The following is a 23,792-nucleotide window of genomic DNA, read 5'->3' as shown; positions in this document are numbered from 1 at the left end:
AGGCAAAGAACAAATGTCATTTTAACAAGACTGCTTTCTCTTTTCCTCAAGACTGAATTTTTGTAAACATAAGAACCGCACATAGTTTGAAACCTTTTTTTAAATAGAGCCATTGTTCTGTTCTTTATTCTCATAGTCGCGCGTGTGGGAAGGAACTGCAGATGCCGGTTTACATCGAAGACGAAACACGAAATGCTGGAGTAACTCAGCGGGACAGGCAGCATCTCTGGGTAGAAGGAATGGGTGACGTTTTGGGTCTGAAGAAGGGTCTTGACCCGAAACGTCACCCATTTCTTCTATCCAGAGATGTTGCCTGTCCCGCTGAGTTACTCCAGCATTTAGTGTCTATTTCCCCATAGTCTCTTGTGCTTCCACTGAGACACCCATTGGATATCTGTTGTACTGCAGGTGAAAACCACGTTGAATTCTCACGGTCTGTGAATTGATCATCTGGCATTTTTATATCATTGTTTCCTTCTGATCTGGTATTTCAAATGCCTTTTAAAATTATGAGAGGCATAGATAGGGTAAACAACCAAAGCCTTTCTCCCAAGGTGGAAATATTAAGGTCTAGAGGGCATAACTTGAAGTCAGAGGTGCAAAGTTTAAAGGAAATGTGCAAGACAAATTTATTACACAGAGGGTGGTGGGTGCCTGGAACACGCTGCCAGGGTTGGTGGTGGAGGTAGATATGATAGTGGCATTAAAGAAGCATGTTGATGCGCTCATGGACATGCAAGGGATGGAGGGATATGGATCAGGTTTAGGCAGAGGAGATTAGTTAACTTGGCATGAAGATAGACACAAAAACCTGGAATAACTCAGATTCCAGACTCCGAAGAAGGGTCTCGGCCCAAAACGTCACCGATTCCTTCTCTCCAGAGACGCTGCCTGTCCTGCTGAGTTATTCCAGATTTTTTTGTGTATCTTCGGTTTAAACCTGCATCTGCAGTTCCTTCTTGCATAGTTAACTTGGCACAATGTTCAGCATAGACATTGTTGACTGGAGGGTCTAAGAAGTGTTTAAGAAGGAACTGCAGATGCTGGAAAATCGAAGGTACACAAAAATGCTGGAGAAACTCAGCGGGTGCAGCAGCATCTATGGAGCGAAGGAAATAGGCAACGTTTCGGGCCGAAACGTTGCCTATTTCCTTCGCTCCATAGATGCTGCTGCACCCACTGAGTTTCACCAGCATTTTTGTGTACCTTGGACTGAAGGGTCTGTTCCTGCTCTATACTGTTCTAGGTTAGTTACAGGAAGCTGTAATACTGCGACACTCCACTCTGATTCTTTTACACAATTTAGTTTAGAGACAGCGTGGACACAAGCCCCTTTGGCCCACTGAATCCATGCTGACCATTGATTCACACGCACACGAGATCCATATTGTCACACTCTTACATCCTACACTGGTGGGGCCATTTGCAGAAGCCAATTACCCTCCAAACCATAACATCTTTGTATGTTACAGCGGGTGGACATTGGATGTGGGAAAACCCTCAGAGTTACAGGGAGAACGGACAAACTCCACACAGAAAGCCCCCATAGTCAGGATCGAACTCAGGTCTCTGGAACTGTGAGGCTGTGACTCTACCACTGTGCTCATTTAATTCCTGAATATAATCAAAGGCCATTTTAATGTCACTGTTTTTTCTCTACTGATGTTACTTGCATCGGTACTGGAGGTTCTTTGGTTTCAAAACACGTTCGATGTGAACGTTCGGCATCCGGGTAGGTTTTCATTTCTTCTTTGCTGGGCTGGAAATGACTTGTGTAACATACTCCCTTGTAATTAATGTAGGTATAGCGATTTTCATTTAAGCTGCGGTTTCAACTTTCCACATTGGCATTACATCTGGACAGAAGGAGTGAAAAATCTATTGGTTTTCAATATGTCAGATTTACACAAATAAATAAAATATTGTGGTATTTACAAAGATAATGGTTGAATTGATTTTTGCTCAGTTTGATAAATTTCATATCATGATTTGACCTGTGAATATCACGGTTAAAGGCTAAGCAATCTATTTTCTCTTTACCGGTGCCCATAGAATTTCCGCTGGAAACTGTTGTCACAGGAAGGTCATTTAATACTGTTGACTATTTTTCCAAGAAAAAATGTGATTTTCAAATATTGGAAAATATATAGAGTTGCTAGATATTGCGTTTAAATAAATGTCAGCTGTTGCCGAGTAGAACATTCATCTATCTGTTAATGAAAGTTTCCTGAGCTAGTCCACAGGTTTCATTATACATCAGGTTGACATCATGGTGCAGTAGACAATAGACAATAGGTGCAGGAGTAGACCATTTGGCCCTTCGAGCCAGCACCGCCATTCAATGTGATCACGGCTGATCATCCACAATCAGTACCCCGTTCCTGCCTTCTCCCCATATCCCCCGACTCCGCTATCTTTAAGAGCCCTCTCTTGAAAGTATCCAAAGAACCGGCCTCCATCGTCCTCCACCGCCCCTTTTCCATGTTTATCCAGAGATGATGCCTGACCCGCTGGGTTACCCCAGCACTTTGTGTCTATTTTGGTAAAGCAGCATCTGCTGTTCCTTGTTACTCCCGGCCTAGATGAGAGACAGGCAGCTGCAGTGTAAATGACTTCCAACCGTTCAGGCTATAGCACGGAAATCAAGCTGATGCATCTGACCTCCCTCTGATTCCCTGGACCCAGTGGGAACTGACTCAATTTCTCTCTGAGCTCAGAGATTGAGCACACTGATACCTTTGCTATACTCCAGCCATCGCTGACATGAGGCTGACGTACCAGTATCCCAGAAGTCTTTCAGAGGCGCCTGGAGCAGGCTCTACTGCTCACTGACATTTACACCAGTGAAAGTACATTTTAACGAATTAAAATAGTAAGCATCATTTTTTTTAAAAAGCAATGATCTGTTAAATTTACTTTAAAACACATTGAAAATGATTAAAATAAGTATAACATCAGCATGCTGCATAGCTTCATTTATTTTTTTTAATGAATACAACCCCATTCATTCAATAGGATCATTGGCGCCCATTGGGAAAGTAAGTGAATTATGAACTCACCAAGTGTTAAGCGTGTTTAATTATCATATGTACCGACAACAGAATAATGAAATTCTTACTCGCAGCAGCACAACAAGCCTGTAAATGAAATACACATAGATAACATATAATAAGTCACGATGGCGCAGCGGTCGAGTTGCTGCTTTACAGCAAATGCAGCGCCGGACACCCGGGCTCGATTCCGATTACGGGCGTTGTCTGTACGGCGTTTGTACGTTCTCCCCATGACCTTCGTGGGTTTTCTCCGAGATCTTCAGTTTCCTACCACATTCCAAAGACGTACAGGTTTCTAGGTTAATTGGTTTGGTGATTGCGAAAATTGTCCTTAGTGGGTGTAGGATAGTGTTGGTGTGCGTGAAATCGCTGGACGGCGCGGACCCGGTGGGCCGAAGGGCCTGTTTCCGTGCTGTATCTCTAAACTAAACTAAAATTTCAATAAACTAATAACCAAAATATAGGTGCCAATAAATACAAAGTGCTTAGTGCAATCATGGGCAGACACTGCACCATCATCGCGATCTGAATCTGTAATACTGCACAAACTGCAGAAAATCCCGAAGAACATGCGAAAAGCAAATTCCTCAATGTTCATGAGAGAAACAAGTCTCAATTGTATTTAAAGATACACACAAAGTGCTGGAGTCGAGGTCAGGCAGCTCTCTGGAGAAAAGGAATAGGTGACATTTTGTGTCAGAACCCTTCTGCAGACTGAAAGATAGAGGGGTGGGGGTGGGGGGTAGGGGAGGTGGAGGGAAGAAACTGGAGGCGAGAAAAGACCAGAACAAAACAGGGCGGCCAGCTTGTATTTACTTCATTATGAATGATGTATATTTTTAAAATGGTGCATAATACAATAAACAGGAAATACTGGCAATGTACTTTTCTAAAGCGAGGCTATTGACCTGAAATGTTAATCCTTTAACTCTCTCTACAGATGCTGATGGGCAGTTCCCATTTTCATTTTACATTTGTTGCACATAAACTCGGATATCCTAAAGCACTTTTTGATGAGGTACTTTTAAAGACAGAATACAGCATTACAGGTCCAGCAAAAGTGCAGATACAAAAAAAGGAGTTGAAACGAGGTAGATGGGCAGATCGGGAATCTATCCTTTACTTGTAAGATAGACACAAAAAGGTGGAGTAACTCAGCGAGACAAGTAGCATCTCTGCAGAGAAAATGGGTGACGTTTCAGGTCAAGACCCTTCTTCAGACTGATCCGAAACATCATCCACTCCTTCTCTCCCAACATGCTGCCTGTCCCGCTGAGTTACCCCAGCTTCTTGTGTCTATCTTGAATATAAACCAGCATCTGCAGTTCCTTCCTAAACTTAACATGTACAAGGTATGTTTACAAATCTGATAATGGGGTTAAGAAGCTGTTCTTGAATCTGGTGGTACATGCTTTCAAGCTTTTGTATTTTCCGTACCAAGGGAGAGAGAGAGAAGAGAGAATGTCCAGGGTGTAAGTGTTTGACATTACCTTGGCTGTTATCCAGAAGTGGCATGAAGATGGAGTCAAAGGCTGTTTTTCATTCCAGACTGGGCTGTGCCCACAACACTCTGTCATTTCTTGAGGTGAAGGGCAGAGCAGTTGTCTTATCAAGCTGCGACACATCCCTATAGGATACTCTCTACATTGCATATGTAGAAATTGTTATGGGTCATTGGCAACATATGGAATTTCCTTAGTTAAATGGTTTGAGTAAAAGGCAAGTATATAAGTATAAAGCTTGGCTGAGTGCAGTGATAGATGGCAACATTTGTGGGCACATTCATGAAGCAAATATAATAAGTATGTGCCTCTCCATCCTAGTCATGACTTTGGTGCCTTCCCTACAGTGGGAAACTTTTGATTCTGCTGTGTGGGGATGTTTTATGTTGAATACCGCCTTGTGTTCTTTATTTTATTGTATGGCTGTATGGTGATTACATTTCACTGTGCCAACTGGCACATGTGACAAATAAATGTATCTTGTATCTTGTATCATCAATGATAAGCTATAGTTTTCCATGTGTGTCTATAGTGGTCAAACCACATTATGTATAGCAGTGGGGAAAGATTAAGCTGCACTCTTTTCATGGCACCGCACCTCATTGTTGCTTACGTTTATTTCTGCGTTCCCCTAATTCCAGACTGTGGCTCGATGCACCAGCCCTCTGAAGCTAGCCATTGAGCCACTGCTACATGCCATTGAACTTGTAGCTCTCTCTCTGAAGGTGACTCGTGTAACTCGGACCGCTGAGAACATTGTGGGACAGAGATTTACTGGAGGCAAGGGCAGAGCAGGCTCCAAAGTCACTGCACGCAGCATAGGTATGAACAGATGGGTTCTGCAGACGTCAGCCATTGTAGGGATGGGGCATTCAGAGGCACACTGTGAAAGCACTTTCTTATTTAAAATGGCTTCTGAAATGATGCCAACATGGCAGAAAAATATACATCCTGTGACTTCAGCAACTGAATTAAGATATTGTTCCAGATACCAGGTGGGATTGTGCTATTTTTACGTTAAGGTTGGTGCTTGACTGCCAGTGGGGGAACTGTTCCCTGTGAGCATTAAACACCTTAAAGACATGCACGTGTACACTATTATATATCAGGCTTGTGCCAACTCAAATAATTAAGTTTAAATTCCAATGGATTTAGTACGGGATAAAATCAAAAGTTTTTGATAGTTATCTTTATAAGTTTAGTGTAGTATAGAGATACAGCGCAGAAACTGGCCCTTCTGCCCACCGGGTCCACACCCACCAGCGATCCCCGCACATTAACACTATCCTACACACACTAGGGAAGATTTTGTTTCAAGCCAATTAATCTACAACCTGTACGTCTCTGTAGTGTGGGACGAAACCGAAGATGTTGGAGAAAACACACGCGGTCACGGGGAGAATGTACAAACTTTGTGCAGACAGCACCCGTTGCAGGGATCGAACCTGGATCTCCAGTGCAGTGAGCGCTGTAAGACAGCAAGTGCCGCCCAGTCTTGCAGTGGTCTTTTTAATCTTGTACTGGTCTGGTTGTTACACCCACAGAAAGTTATTTATCAATGGGCTGTTGTAAACGTTAACTGTTTAAGCAAAGTTAAAATTGAATGTTGAGTGTTCAGTGGCAGAATAACCACACAAGCAAGAGGGGGTAAATGTAAAGAAACAAGAGAATGACAAGGATTCCTATTTGAACAAGATATTGTACAAATGGGAATCCTTGTTCCTTACCAAGATAAAACTTCCCCCAAATGGCTTCATATGAATGCTATGAATCACAATTTGACATTCAGCCATGTATTAATGGCAGGTCACAAAAAGCTATTACGGATAGAAGGGGCACCTTCTCGGAGGTAGAGAGCAGTGAGTGGTCTTTCCATTCAGCCCAACGTCCCCGTGCAATGTTCCCAAGCAAGATACAATGCCAGACCTGTTTCCGATCCATTTTCCCTCTAAAATGTCTTTGAGTCTTAATCATGGATGGAACAACATTAGTACTGCTGCCTCACAGTTCCGAGACCTGGTGTATGGATTTGATCCTGACCACCTGAACTATGAGAATGGTGTTCGCACCTTCCCCCTGTGATTGCATGTTTCCTCTGGGTAATCCAGGTTTCCCCCGCACATCTCAAAAAACATGCTGATGGATTAATTGTAAATTAATTAGACCTGTAAATGAATTAGAAATGAAATCAATAAGGAGAGGTTGGACCGACTTAGATAGCTTTCTCTGGGGTGACAGAGGTTGAGGGGAGACCTGATAGAAGTTATATAAAGTTAAGAGAGGTATAAATAGAGAAGACAGTGAGAACCATTTTCCAGGGTGGAAATACCAAATACCAGAGGGCACAGCTTAAAGGTGAAAGGAGCAAAATTTAAATATAGATGTATGGGGTAGGTTCTTTAGACAGAGTGTGGTGGGTGCCTGGAACGCGCTGCCTGGGGTGGTGGTGGAGGCAGACATGATAGTGGCGTTTAAGAGGCTTTTAACAGGTACATGGATATGCAGAGGGATATAGATCATGTGCAGGCAAATGAGATTTGTTTAACTTGGCATTGCGTTTGGTTGTGGGCCGAAGTGCCTGTTCCTGTGCTGTACTGTTCAATGTTCTATTCATGGAAATGTGAGAGAGATTAATTTGCAAGGGCACGGGAGAATAATGAAAGACAGAACATATAAACTAGGATGATCTAAACTTTATGGAGGTAATTCCAAGTTTATGGCTCTTGGCAAAGGCAGAAAGGAGATATTAAAGGAACCATGAACAAGAGGCCAGAGTGAGAGGATTACAGAGAACTTGGAGGGGTGTAAAACCGGAGGTGGCAAGATCATCACCACTTCAATGAGGGACACTAGAATATCTGACAGAGAAGCAAAACTGTTTCCTCTGGTCCTAACATGAAACAAAAACACTAATTGCTGGAAACACTCAGTGGATCAGGCAGCATCTGTGGCAATAGACGTAGAGTTAAGGCTTCAGACTTTGTTTATCTTTCCACTGGTGCCGCCTGACCTGCTGGGAATTTTCAGAAATTGCTGGTGTTCTGATTTTCAAATCAGGCTTTTGTTTTGATGTCGGTGCAAAGAAAGTCTGGGAGGGATTCTTTCAAAGAATTCCATATTTACAACTGGAAATATCATGTGGAGCAGAATTTCTATTTGAGCTTCTTCAAAAAGTTGCCTTTCTTGCCTTTTTTTTTCTTGGCAACTCAGGAAAGCTCAGCTTTAGATGTTTCCAGTTTTCTTGTCAGGCAATACCCCTCTCCCATCCCTCCTCTCAGTAACTTCTCACTGTGTAACGGGCCTGTCCCACGAGCATGCGACTGCATGCGGCAAGCGTGACCAAACAGGAAGCGGGGTCCGCGCGGAGGTCGAGTGATCCCGTACGAGTTGACGTGAAGTTCGAGCGAAGGCGTACGCTGTCAAGATGCTGCGTATGGCATCAAGACGCTGCGCGCGGTGTTGAGACGCAGCGCACGTCCGTCGAGGCGGTGTGTACAACCTCAATGCAGCTGCGGGCCGGCACGCCTTGCCACGCAGAGTTTTTGTACAGTGTCAGTTTTTTGGAGCCCCGCGCGATGTCGGGACCAGCTCCGCACAACTCCATACGGCTCCGGCGATCGAAGTGGGACCGCCTCGCGGGGCCGTACGGCTCAAGCATCCACGTTAGGTCACGCTTGCCGCATGCAGTCACATGCTCGTGAGACAGGCCCTTAAGATGTCATAACCTTCACTTAATGTGTGTCCTTTACCAGATGCATATCGAATGGACAATGGAGCTGCACATTGTGGAGAAATTGAAATTCCTCCTTTCTTAATCTACACATTTGAGGGAAAGCACGATCATGAAAGACGATTGCAGTTTTCCCAGACACGGGTCGCAGTGAGGCAGAGAGGGGCAGGGAAAGAGACAGAGACAGGCAGAAAGAGATAAAGAGAGACAGACAGACGGAGAGATTATGTTTTGAAGATTTTGTTTAGTTTCGAGATACAGCGTCGAAACAGGCCCTTCGGCCCACCGAGTCCACACTGACCACCTATCCCCGCACATTAACACGCAATAGGAACAATTTATACCAAGTATACAAACACAAACCAATGAACCTACAAACCTGTATGTCTTTGGAGTGTGGGAGGAAACCTCAGATCTCGGAGAAAGCCCATGCGGTCACGGGGAGAACGTTCAAAGTCTGTACAGACAGCATTCATAGTTGGGATCGAATCTGGGTCTCCGGTGCTACAAGTGCTGTAATGCCCCTGTCCCACTTAGGAAACCTGAACGGAAACCTCTGGAGACTTTGCGCCCCACCCAAGGTTTCCGTGCGGTTCCCGGAGGTTGTAGGTGGTTGCCGGAGCTTGCAGGTAGTGGAAGCAGGTAGGGAGACTGACAAAAACCTCCAGGAACCTCCGAGAACCGCACGGAAACCTTGTTTGGGGCGCAAAGTCTCCAGAGGTTTCCGTTCAGGTTTCCTAAGTGGGACAAGGGCATTAGACATCAACTACCACTGCGCCACCGTGCCGCCCTTAAGTATATTGGTATAAGATTTTAAGATGTTTACCTCTTCTATTGTCTCTCTACATGAGTCAAGATTTCCATTCAGTTTTATGGTTGTACTCAGGATGTGGGTGATATGAGTAAGACTGTATTAATTACTCATCCTTATTTGTCTACGCTGTGATTACTTTTATAGCCTCAGAAGGGGATTAAGATTCAATCAGAGAGTGTGCAGTTGGACTCGTGTTGATTCTCTCTGTATTTATTGCCCGACATTAATTACCAGATTTATCAAACTGACATTCACAATTTGCCATGGAGGACCTGCGTCATCCAATGATTGAGAATTCAGCCATCCTGACATAACCTGGGGTGATATAATTGAACCTGACCCCCTTCAATCAAAAGGCAGGGGGTCTCATATAGATAAACAAGAGTGCTGAGAGTGCAGAGCGATGGAACTGTTAACAGCAGATTCATTAATTCTCTCAGACTCCCTCTATCCATCCAAGGAAAGGTATGGTGGTCGGTATAAGATGCAAGGACGGTGTCCAGAGGTCTAGGTGGTGAAGGGATGCATTTCTAGATGCTATAGAACTGGGAATATGCATGGAAGAAGAAAGTACAAAGATGGAGAGGGTCCATAGGAGGTTTACGAGAATGATCCGAGGAATGAGTGGGTTGACATATGATGAGCGTTTGATGGCACTGGGCCTCTTTTCGCTGGAATTTGGAAGGATGATTGAAACTTACTGAATAGTGAAAGGCTTGGATAGAGTATATGTGGAGAGTATGTTTCCGTTCATGGGAGAGTCTAGGACCAGAGGTCATAGCCTCAGAGTTAGATGTTTCTTTCGGAAGGAGATGAGGAAGTATTTATTTAGTCAGAGGGTGGTGAATCTGTGGAATTCTTTGCCACAGAAGGCTGTGGAGGCCGTCAGTGGATATTGTTAAGGCAGTGATAGATTCTGGATTAGTACGGGTGTCAGAGGTCATGGCAAGAAGGCAGGAGAATGGGGTTAGGAGGGAGAGATAGATCAGTCATGATTGAATGGTGGAGTAGACATGATGGGCCGAATGGGCTAATTCTTCTCCTTTCTCTTATGAACATGATCAACGATAGGATTGCATATTCCCATCCCAATAAATGTACTTCCGTGCCACTATTGGTCTTGCATGGTATTTTACTGCTTCTTGTAACCTAGATATTACTAATAAAGATTTCCATTTTATTTTGCAGTGAGAGTAGAAGTCTGAGAAAGAATTTCAAACCCCATTAATTTTCAGTAGGCTCAGCTATGACTGCCTCAGTCCACATCCACTAATGGTACTGGGCAAGGTTCAGCGCTAATACTGCTTGCTTCTACAGCTCAGGTAGATCTAACACACGGTCTGTTAATATCTGTTGTTAAACATACTGAGAAAGCATGGGGTTTCTCCTTTTCATCAAAGGCCCTGATGTATTACTTTATAAAAGGTACAGTTAGATTACACTTAGCATTCCATTATTGAAAATAAGGAACTAATCCGAAGGACACCGTGTTCTTTGATGTGCTTTCCTTTAATGTTCTCCCATTTTTTGAAGTCTGGACTAAAGTAGCTTTTGATTAGTATTGGTCCACAGTTCCGTATGTGGATTTATTTTGGTTTGATTTCCATATCTTCACTTTTGTTAGCGGAGATGCCACGTAACCTCTGGATTAAAGGACGTTCTTTTAGGAAGGAGATGAGGAGAAATGTCTTTAGCCAGAGGGCGGTGAATCTGTGGAATTCTCTGCCACAGAAGGCTGCGGAGGCCAAGTTAATGGATATATTTAAGGCAGAGATAGAAGATAGATTCTTGAAGGATGTCAGTGGTTATGGGGAGAAGGCAGGAAATGGGGTGAGGGGGGGGAGATAGATCATCCATGATCAAATTGCTGAGTAGACTTGATGGGCTGAATGGCCTAATTCTACTCCTATCAATTATGACCTTATGAACCCCTTGATAAATTGGACGTGGTTTATTTTTTGACTGAAATTATCCAACAAGGATGTACCATTAGCTGAGATATGTTGTTCCATCACACATAAACAACCAGTTGCATTTGGAAAGGGCAGCTATCCAATGTTTAGACGGGCATAACAAATGCCCTTTCCGGAAAGTATTTCATCCGTGTTACTAAATGACAGGCCTTGCACAGTTTATACTGGGAGCTGGAGTAGATCGTAGTTTGCAGGTAAGTGGAGATAAGATGGAGAGGTTGACAGAGGAGTTGGTCGGAGAAGATAGTCGAGAGATGGACCAGATATTGGGTGCCATGGATCCTGAGATGCAGGGTGACTTGGCCATTGAAGGGATCTTCGGACAAGGGTCTGGAGTTTAGGAGAGCTGGGATTACTATCAGATAGGTGGAGAGAGAGGAAAAATGGGTGGTTGAAGATGGAATAACACAGCGAGCCATATTTATTATTATGTATCTGCTGTCATATGTAGCCAACTCTTGACTCCAGATGCTACTTCCTGCTCAGAAACCCTCCTTTAAGACATATTGAAGCAGGTTGCACAGGCTGTATAAAGTCCTGCCTCAATGGGCAACAGATAGTGAGATGTATATTGAACACTTAGGCCATGTTCTCCTCGTGTTAGCATATAGGATACTCCTTCAATGAAAACTGCAAATGATACAACTCACTGGAAACTGGCACTTTTCCATTATGTTTTATTTAACTTTGAAATTAAATTACGTAGTGCCCAAAAATGTGGAGCAACTTTGAGACACCTAAACATGCTCTTAGGTACACCATGTCCATATACACTACAGTGTTAGTGGATTTCAAAGGTAGCTTCAGATTCTGGAACAGACAGGCCCAGAATCAACGGTCGTGAATCCATGCCAACTACAGAGTAAGCTTTCGTAGTGATTTAGTTGTTAAATAAAAAACACATTAATTGGACTGGTCAGCTGTGATATGTGAAATGGTGATATGAATGCCATATCCTCGAAGTGAGTCAATTTGCTCCTCTAAAAGCTTGCAGAAGATGATCTGTGGGCCGCTGATAGGTCTGCCAATACAGATTTATAAGCAGGCCGCTTGATTTGATAGCAAGCACGAGTGACCTAAATACTTTGGAGCAGAACCTCGAATTAAGGTGGACAGCTGGGCACAGCCGGAGGTAAATGAACAAAAGGGTCGAGGATGACAACAAACAGGACTGTAACTCAGGATCCACAAATCGAAGAAGGAAATAATAGCATTGGTCCAAATTTGGGAAAATTCAAACAGGGAGCCAAAAATTCATGATGCACCAGAATATTAACAATGAATGGTCAGAAATAGAAAGAAGAATTGAATCAGGAATTCATTGTAGACCAGAAGGTACCCTGAAGGTCAAAATATGGATATTGTCTGTATAGTACGATGGAAATGATAATGGTTTCCTTAGGGTTATTTTATATTAACTATTATGCTCTCATCTTGAGAGAATTAAATGTGATCTGGTTTACCACTGAGAAAAACTGGTCAATATACAACACTAGTTCAGTTTGAAGAAGGGTCTCGACCCAAAACAACACACATTCCTTCTCTCCAGAGATGCTGCTTATCCCTCTGAGTCGGAATGGTACCATTTGGCGCCATCGTTTCGGCCCCGCCGTTTCAGCGCCGCTGTTTTAGCACCGCCGTTTTCGGCGCCTCCGTTTTTGGAGGCGGCCGATCTTTTGCCATTTTAATATATTTACTCCATAAAGTACAGTATCTCGCTTGAAACATGAAGCAAGGTAAATAGGTATCGCTTTTATACAGTGTGTGTGTATAAAAGCAATAGGAAGCTCTCTACTGCCATTCTACAAACAAGCCTCCCTGCTCCAGCACTGGGACAACAGCAGAGACCGACAACTTTTACCAAACTGCAGGCTTCCCCCAAAACTCTTCGAAACGTCGCTCACCGCACCAAGCAATGTCAGAAATGCAACAGTTGTTTCTGCACCGCTATTTCGGTGATAAGCATTAACTATGTACGGCGCCAAGACTGCCCCGCCGAAACAGCGGTGCCAAAACGGCAGCGCTGAAAAGTACCCGACCCCCGCTGAGTGACTCCAGCATTTTGTGTCTATCTTAAATATACTACACTAGTTGTGGTGCTAATACTTTGCAACTCATCTCATCCGCACATATGTAAAAGTTACAAAATCTATGCACAAGTATAATGTTTGTCAACATCTCCTCGTGTTAATTATCTTTTATTTTCCACATCCTCCCGTTCCTCTTGCCTTCCCCCTTCCTATCTTCTCAATCACACCGGTCAGTATGAAAGTGCAGGCATAGGGATAGATCATTCACCTCTCATGGCTGCCTTACCATTCTACATGGTCATGGCTAATATTTTACCTAAATATCACTTTCTACAAGAATTTCCTAACATGATATGTTTAATTTTTTTTAATCTATTAATCGTGATCTTGCGTAGTCACAGTAAATAAGCCTTCTGTAGTGCTCTTGGGTTGAGAATTTCATAGATTCACTATTCTCCCACTGAATAAATGCCTTTCACCTTTGCGCTGAATAGCCGATCACAAACTTGATCCCTGGTTTTGAACATCACATACAGAAAAATCGTTGACTTTATCTATTCTCTCAGAATTGTGTATGTTTCCTGATCCCAGTCTTCTAAACTCGAGAGTGTGCAGGCCTGGGCTGCTTAACCTTGCATCATGCAGCAAGCCAAAGATCCGAGGGATAAATCTTTGAATCTTCAGTACACTCCCAATTTTGCAAGTATGCATTTTCTTAGACGGGAGATCACATTATTACAGTCCAAGAGGGTCTGATATAATTGGAGCAAGAAGCTCCTACTTTTGTACTCAAATTGTTTTGCAACGAAAGCCAACACACCATCTGGCTTTCTAATTGCTTGCAGTTCTTGCTTGCTTACTTTCAGTGATTCATTTACCAGGACAACCCAAGTTGCACTGAGCACTAACAACTTTCAAATTCTTATCATTTAAAAAAATGTCCTGCCTTCTGTATAGTTTTTCCACCAAAGTGGTGGACCTCATATTATTTTCTGGCAGCATTCCATCTGCCATGTCCTTGCCATTCATAAGGTCACAAGGTCATAAGTGATAGGAGTAGAATTAGGCCATTCAGACCATCAAGTCTATCTGCCATTCAATCATGGCTGATCTATCTCTCTCTCCGAATCCCACTCTCCCGCCTTCTCTCCATAACCTCTGACACCTGTACTAATCAAGAATCTATCTATCTCTGCCTTAAAAATTCCACTGACGGCCTCCACAGCCTTCTGTGACAAAAAAATCCATAGATTCACCACCCTCTGATTAAAGAAATGTCTGCTCATCTTCCTAGAAAAACATCCTTTAATTCTGAGGCTACGACCTCTAGTCCTAGACTCTCCCACTGGTGGAAATATCCTCTCCACATCCACTCTATCCAAGCCTTTAACTATTCTATATGTTTTAATGATGTCCCTCCTCATTCCTGTGTTGGAAAGAACTGCAGATGCTGGTTTAAATCGAAGATAGACACAAAATGCTGGAGTAACTCAACAGGACAGGCAGCATCACTGGAGAGAAGGAAAAGGTGATGTTTCAGGTCGAGAAGAAGAGGGGTCTCGAACTGAAACATCACCCATTTTTTCTCTCCAGAGATGCTGCCTGTCCCACTGAGTTACTCCAGCATTTTGTGTCTACCCCCATCATTCTTCTTCACTTAGCATGCGACGTTATTCTGAAACCTCTCTGTATCCTCCTCACAACTAGGACTCTCGCCTCACTTTGTATCATTAGAATACTTGGACGGATTACATTTGAGCTCCTCATCCACTGATAAGATTCCTGACTAGGACCTAGTAAGAACTGCTGATCACTGCACTGGTCACAGACTGCAAGTGTGGAAGTGACTGGTTATTCCTGTTGTCTCTGCCCATTATCAATCCCAGTAAATTAAACCAAATACCACACAATCCAATTCTGCCCATTAAACCTTCAACGATTTCAACCCATTTTGCAATCCATCATGAGTCCAATTTGACTTTCACCTATTCTATTATTATGTCCAAAGTGCCCTTTTACCACTTCCTCAGTGATAGACTGCAGTAGACTGCGTTATTCCGATCACCAATTTTCATTTTCTCTCCATTTCCATCTTTAAATAATGAGGTTACATTTGTTACATAAAACAGTCCAGCACAGGAACAGGTCCTACAGCCAAAAATGTTTGTGCCGAACATGATACCAAGGCAAACTATTATCTCCCTGTACGTAATCCATTTCTCTCTATTCCCTGCATATCCTTGTGCTAATCCAAAAGCTTAAATGCCGCAGTCATATCTGCCTCCACCACCACCCTTGGCAATGCATTCCAGGCACCCACCACTCCCTGTGTAATAGCAATCGCCCCGCACATCTCCTTTAAACATTGCCCCTCTCCCCTTAAAGTTATGCCCTCCTGTATTTGATATTTCCATCCCAGAGAAAAGGTCTACCCTATCTATGCCTGCCAAGAGTCTGAAGAAAGGTCTCAACTCGAAACGTCACCCATTCCTTCTCTCCATAGATGCTGTCTGTCCCACTGAGTTACTCCAGTATTTTGTGTCTACGGTATAAACCAACAACGTGTTGCTTCCCACACGATGCCAGTCATAATTTTAGATACTTCTATCAAACTTCCAAAGAAAGGATTTCCGAGCCTTTTCAACCTCTCCTTGTAGGTAATACCGCCTAATGCAGACAGCATTCTGGTAAATCTCATCTGCATCCTTTTTAATGCCTCACATTCTTCCTGTACTGGGACAACCCAGAACTGCTTGCAATAGTTTGACGAAAAACCTATAATCCCAATGGTTGGGAGCATTCCAAAAATGTATGATATTTTGGAAGATATCATTCAGAGCACCCATTATCTCCATGGTCTGCAAGGTGCAGGTTATCTGGTCCCAGGTTTCACTTATTGCATTTCAGCTCCAGTAATTTCTCCTGTAGTAACTTTGTCCTGATGCTAATCTCTTGAGTTTGTCGAGACCCATTTGGTCTCCGCTTTTCTCACGAGATTTCCTATGCCGTGAAGACAGACAAATTGCATTTGTGTACTCACTGTACCATTTCCGTGCTCCTGGATATAGTTTCTCCTGGCTCAACCTGTAAGAGACCGACGTTAACTTTTGCTGATCCATTTTCTTTTTACCTGCAGTGTGCAACAGGCTAAATACCCCCTCTGACCGTTCCGTATCCGAGTTGTATACAGCACTGATTGCATCGTCTGTCCCGCAGAAATCTACCTGCTCACAACTGAGTTGTCAGGGCTCATTACTGTGAAAAAAGTTCCCAGTTGTGACTGTGATTTAGTGTTTAATGAAACATTTAACTGAACAAGGATTTGGATTATCAGACAATAGCAAGAGAATATTTGATTCATTCATTTATATGTAAAGTTTAAGTGCTTTGAGAAATTTTGGAATTCTGTATTGATATTGGTTTTTTAATGTATTTTTCCAGAGGTAATACATTTCTCATATTTTCTTATGACATAGAAAGAGACCATTTGGCCCATTTAATCCATGCTGGCTTTCAGCCATAATCTCATTCCCCACACTTTAGTTTAGTTTAGCGATACAGCACGAAAACAGGGCCCCACCATGTCCGCGCCGGCCAGCGATCCCCACACATTAACACTATCCTAGAAACTCGGGACAATTTAAACATACACCAAGCCAATTAACCTACAGACCTGCATGTCTTTGGAGTGTGGGAGGAATCCGAAGAGCTTGGAGAAAGCCCACGTGATCACGGGGAGAAGATACAAACCCCGTACAGACAGCAAACCCTAGTCGGGATCTAACCCTGGTCTCTGGTGCTGCAAGCACTGTAAGGCAGCAACTCTACCACTGCGCCACCGTGCCTTATTTGCCTGTAACCTCTTCTTGTCTCGCATCCCAACGTAGATTCAATCTCACTCTACAGACCTGATTACTGGAGCGGTTCTGCACACTCCAAGTGCAGCACCGTTAACCACAGCACTGATGGAGCCCCTCGCTGTCAGAGAAACAGCACCAATGGACTATTGCACTGTTAGACCAGCACTACTGAACAAGGGCTGTAGCTTTGGTGGTGCAGTGCTGAGTGATATTCATTGTTGGAGGGGTAGTACTGAAGGAGAGCCATTGATGAGGCAGGTGGGGCTGTTTATTTATTTGTGTGGATGCAAAAGGTTTCAAAGGATCATCAAGAAGTGCAAAATACAAAGTGCTGGAGTAACTCAGTAGGTCAGGCTGCATCTCCATCGAAGAAGTGCATTTCCTTGCCCATCATTCTTCACAAGAAGACATATCAGCCCGACAGGCCTACAGTAGGCTTCATCCAATTATGGTGCACTAGATGTCAGCTGATCTACATCGGGGAGACTAAGCGGAGGTTGGGCGATCGTTTCGCCGAACACCTCCGCTCAGTCCGCAATAACCTACCTGAACTCCCGGTGGCTCAGCACTTCAACTCCCCCTCCTATTCCCAATCTGACCTCTCTGTCCTGGGTCTCCTCCATTGCCAGAGTGAGCAACACCGGAAATTGGCGGAACAGCAGCTCATATTCCGCCTTGGTAGCTTGCGTCCTGATGGCATTAACGTTGAATTCTCCCAATTTTGCTAGCCCTTGCTGTCTCCTCCCCTTCCTTAACCCTCGAGCTATCTCCTCCCATCCCCCTGCCCTCGGGCTCCTCCTCCTCCCTTTTTCCTTCCTTTCTCCCCCCCCCCCACCCCCCATCATCACTGAAGAATGGTTTTGGCCCAAAACGTCGCCTATTTCCTTCGCTCCATAGATGCTGCTGCACCCGCTGAGTTTCTCCAGCAATTTTGTGTACCTTCGATCTTCCAGCATCTGCAGTTCCTTCTTGAACAACATGGTGCACACCAGAGATAGGTTTACTTTGGTAATGGATGGTATTGGTTGCACGTCAGAAATCATGACGTTAGTTATCACAAAAAAATCATGAAATATTGAGACAAGGAAACCAGTTCTAACTGCTAATATGGTCAGCTCATGACTTTGTTCAAAGTGCTGGAGTAACTCAGAGGGTCAGGTGGCATCTATGAAGAACATGGATAGGTGACGCTTCAGATCTGAAGAAGGATCCCGATCTGAAACATCACCTATTGATGTTCTCGATATGGCTGTGACACTGCCACTACTGCCAGCACTCTGTGACTTTTTTGACAGGACACTGCAATTCCTGGGTAATTCATAAGGTGTATGCTTACTTTAGAAATTATTTAGCATAGTGAAATGCCATCATTGAGCAATAGATTATCCCATGCTGACTGGACAAACAGCTGAAGAATCTGCATTATTTGAAAATCTGCCTCTTTCACAAACGTGGAAACAAACTTAGCCTCAAAGGACAGCCACTGGGTCTTTGTAAAGGGGGGGGGGGGGGGGGGGCGAGATTATAAGTAAGGGGTTCACGTTGTCCACCAGGCTCACACGAATGCAATCAATGTTGGCATGCAGTCACAAACGGAAGATCAAATGCATTATCAAGTTGTCTTACAAGTTTCTGGTCTTTCAATTGATAGTTTTTTGACAGGACAATCAATAAACTGGGTAATTCTCAAGGTGTATGCTTACTTTAGAAATGTTTAGCATATTTATGCCATCATTGGAAGTTCCCAATTGCTGGACAAAGCTGAAATCATCTGCATTATTTGTAACAATCTGCCTCTTGTGCTTTCTTTAAGGTCGTGGAAGAAACTTAGCCTCAAAAAACATCACACTGCAAGTTGTAAACGAGGTAACTGCAAATGCTGATTTACAACAACAAAAAAGACACAAAGTGCTGGAGTTAGGTTAGGCAGTCTGGAGAGCTCACATAGAGCCAAGGAATAATAATGTCCCAAATGTCCTGGCCTCAACTCTTCAATCCAGAATCCGGAGACTCACAAGTTAGGCAGTATCTGTTCCTGAACAGTTAAATTTGAGGTCAAAGATCCTTAAATGAAAATTGTCTAATGGTTAGGCTACTTGGTCTTTCACAGATGCTGGGTGCATAGCTCAGTGCACTTGCAGCATTTTCTTCTAATCTTTTTGCCAACAGCTTTAAGTTGCTTTTGGGCAAGGTAGTGGTTGACAATGGATTGAATTACCAAAGTCTTCAATGGCTGACAGTTTAGGGCCAAGAGTTTGGCTTATCTAAGCTGGCCAGTAGAATTTAGAAACCCTCAAAATGTCACTCTACCAAGTTAGTGATTTTGTTGCAGATCCTTTCCAGCCAAAAAAGATAGACAAATTACAATGGAGTAACTCAACAGGTTAGATACAGCATCTCTGGAGAGCATAACTAGATGATGACACAGATAAAGTCCAGTAAAGTTCAACTAAATATCGCCCGAGGGTCTCCAATGAGGTGGATGGTAGGTCAGGACTGCTCTCTAGTTAATGATAGCATTGTTAAGGCGACTGGAAATTGACTGTGCCTGAATATGCAGGAATGAACATGACGGTTCCCTATGTAACACAGTCTGTTATTTTTTTTTTTCCACAGATTATAGAATTGACCCATTGACTGCAGTGCTGCAACTCAATCCATTCTTTCAGACCCCCAGTACTGATGCTGGGATTTTGAAATCAAGTGGCAATATAGAGGGATCCAATCTGTCTTCAGCTGCAGACAGCCAAACGCCAAGAGTTTGGCTAAACCTGAAAGCTGGTCAAGTTGAACTTTAGTTTTCTGTGATGTCAATTACCAGTAGTTATTCCATTGTTTCCAAATGTAAGGCTAGACATTTTACAATCAAGTTGAACTGATAAACTCAGGAATTTTTTCCCCTCGAGATCAGTTCAAATAAACAGGGTCACCAATGAGGTGGATCACAGCGCTCTTTTGATACATTGTTGAGAAATGATGCAGAATAACTATGTTATGTGCTTGGATTTTGTGTCAATACATAGAAAACTGTGTCCTTGGTATTTCCCCCCACCCACTTATGCTGGGAGTGAAACATCTAGGGCATTGAAGCTGCCATTGGTAGTGTCATGCAGATGAACTTCACATGGATTTAATTACAACTGTTAACTGTACTATAATTATTGAACTGCAACTTGCAGGGTTGAGGGGCAGGGAAATGCTAATCCTTATGCGAGTGACATCTAGGGCAAACCCATTGGTAGTGTGCCAGTCTTCACATGGATGAAACTGCTGGACTAATTATTGCAAATGGAATAATTCAATTGAGGCATTATTTTTAATTTCAGAGTCACAAATAATGATTCGCAATGCCATTTTAGTACGTGGCTTGATTGGAAAGAGCATCAAATGTACATGTTAAATTGTATTAATGAACAACGTCTGATTACACTGGCATAATTTACCTCTGCCTGTTTTAGAAATTAAACAGTTCCACAGAGAGTCACATCTTCCAATCACAAGTGTCTATAATAATTAGAGGAATCGATGACAAATACATAAAAAATGTTTTAGTTTCAAACATCAATTTTTACATTGAATATATACTTCCTTTTCATTTTGCGCTCATTATGTATCATTCACTAGTTTTATGGTAGCGAGAAATGTCCTGATCATCTCGAGCTCTTTAAACAAGATTACACTGGAGATTTAACTCATATGGAAAGTTATTTGGTTGAAATGACAATTTCAAAAATCCATTGGCTTTTTAAAAGACCATAATGTATTTAATTGTTTGCTTATTCAGCTTGCACAAATCCAATTTTAATTTAATTCTCATTAAAAGTGTGTAAAAAAAAAAAGTTAGAAATGAGAGCTGAGCTTTGACTTCACTGTCGCTGGTAGCCGGACATCCCTTTAAACTGTCACCTGATGGCAATCGGTGTCAGGAAAGGGTAGACCACCCCACAGTGTTGACTGGACCTTTGCGGTAGCCTTTTTAAAGGTCAGAACCAAGCTGTGTCACTTTGCTATTGACCGTAAATATCCAACTCTGGACATGCAGTAATATCGAAGAAAGATGTGAAGGTCTGATACAGAGCAAGATATCAGGAATAAAATAAAGCCTGCCAAGTGGAATGTTAGGAGTCTACTCCCACACAACCAAGGCGCTTACAGAAAGGTGTTAGTAGAGTTTATGGCGTTTTTATGGAATAAAAAATCTTTCAGATTTGGACAGATGTATGGGTAGGAGGGGTTTAGAGGGCTATGGGCCAATTGCACGAAAAATGAAACTAGCCCAACTTGGTCAGCATGGACAAAATGGGCCAAATGGCCTGTTTCCATGCTGTAAATTGCCCCTGGTGTGTAGGATAGTGTTAGTGTACAGGGATAGACACAAAAAGCTGGAGTAACTCAGCGGAACAGGCAGCATCTCTGCAGAGAAGGAATGTGTTTCAGGTCGAGACCCTTCTTCGGACTGTTTAGGGATAAGGGAAATGAGAGACATGGACGGTGATGTGGAGACATAAAGAAAATGAATGCAAGATATGCAAAAAGGTAACAATGATAATGGAAACAGGCCATTGTTTGTAGGGTGAAAATGAGAAGCTAGTGCGACTTGGGTGGGGAGAGGTTAGTGTTCTGGGATCACTAGTCGGCACTTGATGAGCTGAAGGGTCTGTTTCTGTGCTGTATCTCTAATCTAATCTAATCTAAAAAAAATGGATGCAGATCCCCAGACCTGATCTATTTCCAATGCAATTGGAGACCTATCCTACATGTGTGATTCGCTCCCACAAACGCAAATTGACCTGAAGTTCCGACATAGCTAAAGAATTACAAGCAATGCATCACAACTGTCCAACCACGATATAAACTACAATTCTATTCTCCCTTTTAGAATCTAGTTAGTATCTTGAGTAAACTATTATCTTTAATTGATGCCTCTCGCCATTAATGGTCATTTAACTTTAATTCAATAGAAAAACTAATATTCACCAGCTAATCGCCTCCTATCTATCTGATTTCCTCAGATATAGTAAAGTCCCCAATACTGCAAACTCCCTTCTCCTTTCGATATTCTGAGTTATACCTGTTGTTTGACTTTTACGTTATTCATTTAATTAACTAATTTAGATAATTATTCCATTGGCTAAAAATAGTCTATAGACATTTTTTTCATATCCTTCAAGTTTGTCATTTTTATGTTTTTATCATTGTTTAATAATTCAACCATAAGCTAATTTCATGAACTCTCACCTTTTATTAATGCATTTTCAGTATTCAATATCCATTTTAATCTTCCAAATTCATAAAAAACAAACCCAGTTTCTTGCAAATCCTACTTCCTCTCACTAACCCACTGGCTTATACAACTAGCTTATTCAAAATCTACCAATTATGTAAAATTTGTAGGTAGACATAAATGCTGGAGAAACTCAGCGGAGTAATAGGTAACGTTGTAATTACAAGCATGTAACTGACTTAGCAGAACAACAAGTGAGGTAGAAAGATGAACCTTGCTAGTCTGAAGGTGTCTGAAGAAGGGTCTCGACCCGAAACATCACCCATTCCTTCTCTCCAGAGATGCTGCCTCACCTGCTGAGTTTCTCCAGCATTTTTGTCTACCATCCATTTTTTCAGCATCTGCAGTTCTTTCTTAAACATGTAAAATTTGTATGTGGTTTATAGAGGTGGAATGGTTTCAAGACATCTGGTCATATGGGTGAGAAAGTAGCAAATGGATGTTAACGCAGATACTTAAGTCATCTTCCTAATTAAGTCGAAAATACAACAATTCAGGGTGTAAATTCATGCAGTTGGGAGATTCAACAAAATAAGGTCAAATGCAATAAATGGAAGGACATCATGAATGATGGAGAGATAGGGACCTTAGAGTGTAAGTTCATAGGACCTTAAAGTTAGTAGGATAGTTCAAAAGGTGCTCAGTATACTTTATCGTATTGGCTGTGATACTGAATATAAAGCAGAGGGACAATGGTAAAATTAGCTGTGCCTGATACACTGCAGTTGAACCTCTGTATCCACTTCTGGCCATGACATCTGGACAAAAAGGTGACTGCATTGGAGATGGTGGGGAGCTGATGCATGAGGCTGTTGCCAGGAATGGAAAATCCTGGCGATGAGGATGGATCAAATAGACTAAGGTATTTTTTTATAACAGAAGAAGCTGAGGAGGACTTAACGGAGATGCTTAAAATTATGAGGCACCTGGGCAGACTAAAAGGAATGACACTCTCTCTCTAAGATGGGGTATCAAAAGGATGAGAGGGGAGATGAGGTCCGATGATTTTGCCCAGAAGCTGAAAGCAAATTGAGACTCGCTGCTTCAAAAAACAGTGGAGGCAGACACTCTCACCATTTAAAAAGCATCTTAATATCTCCTTGAAAGACTGCAACTTGCATGGTTACAGATAAAGAGATGGATGGTAGAAGTAGGCTGCATAGCTCTTTTTTTTCTATCATGCAAGGACATGATGGGCTGAATGGCTGCCTTGTGTTGTCAATTGTCTTTCCATGATATTCTTCTGCTCTCCTCCAACTGCATCAACATTTTCCTTTAACTCTCAAAGAACCTCACCTTCTTTCTGTTAATACATAATCTCCACCTGAATTTTAACTTTTCTTCTTCATAGAAACATAGAAACATAGAAATTAGGCGCAGGAGTAGGCCATTCGGCCCTTCGAGCCTGCACCGCCATTCAATATGATCATGGCTGATCATCCAACTCAGTATCCCGTACCTGCCTTCTCTCCATACCCCCTGATCCCCTTAGCCACAAGGGCCACATCTAACTCCCTCTTAAATATAGCCAATGAACTGGCCTCAA

General features: G+C 42.7%; 1 protein-coding gene across 1 annotated transcript in view; it reads left to right on the top strand.

The window, feature by feature from the left end:
* The window catches only part of LOC129712988 (glutamate receptor ionotropic, delta-1-like), a 539,407-nt gene that overhangs the window by 396,091 nt on the left and 119,524 nt on the right, over positions 1–23,792 (top strand). The window contains exon 5 of the mRNA XM_055661821.1: positions 18,413–18,455. Coding sequence (XP_055517796.1) covers positions 18,413–18,455 — 43 coding nt within the window. The remainder of the gene's footprint in view (positions 1–18,412; positions 18,456–23,792) is intronic.

Source organism: Leucoraja erinacea, chromosome 34 (genome assembly GCF_028641065.1).
Source record: "Leucoraja erinacea ecotype New England chromosome 34, Leri_hhj_1, whole genome shotgun sequence".
In the NCBI taxonomy this organism is placed as follows: domain Eukaryota; kingdom Metazoa; phylum Chordata; class Chondrichthyes; order Rajiformes; family Rajidae; genus Leucoraja; species Leucoraja erinaceus.
The sequence above is the reverse complement of the archived record's forward strand: the minus strand, read 5'-3'. Positions and strand labels throughout refer to the sequence as shown.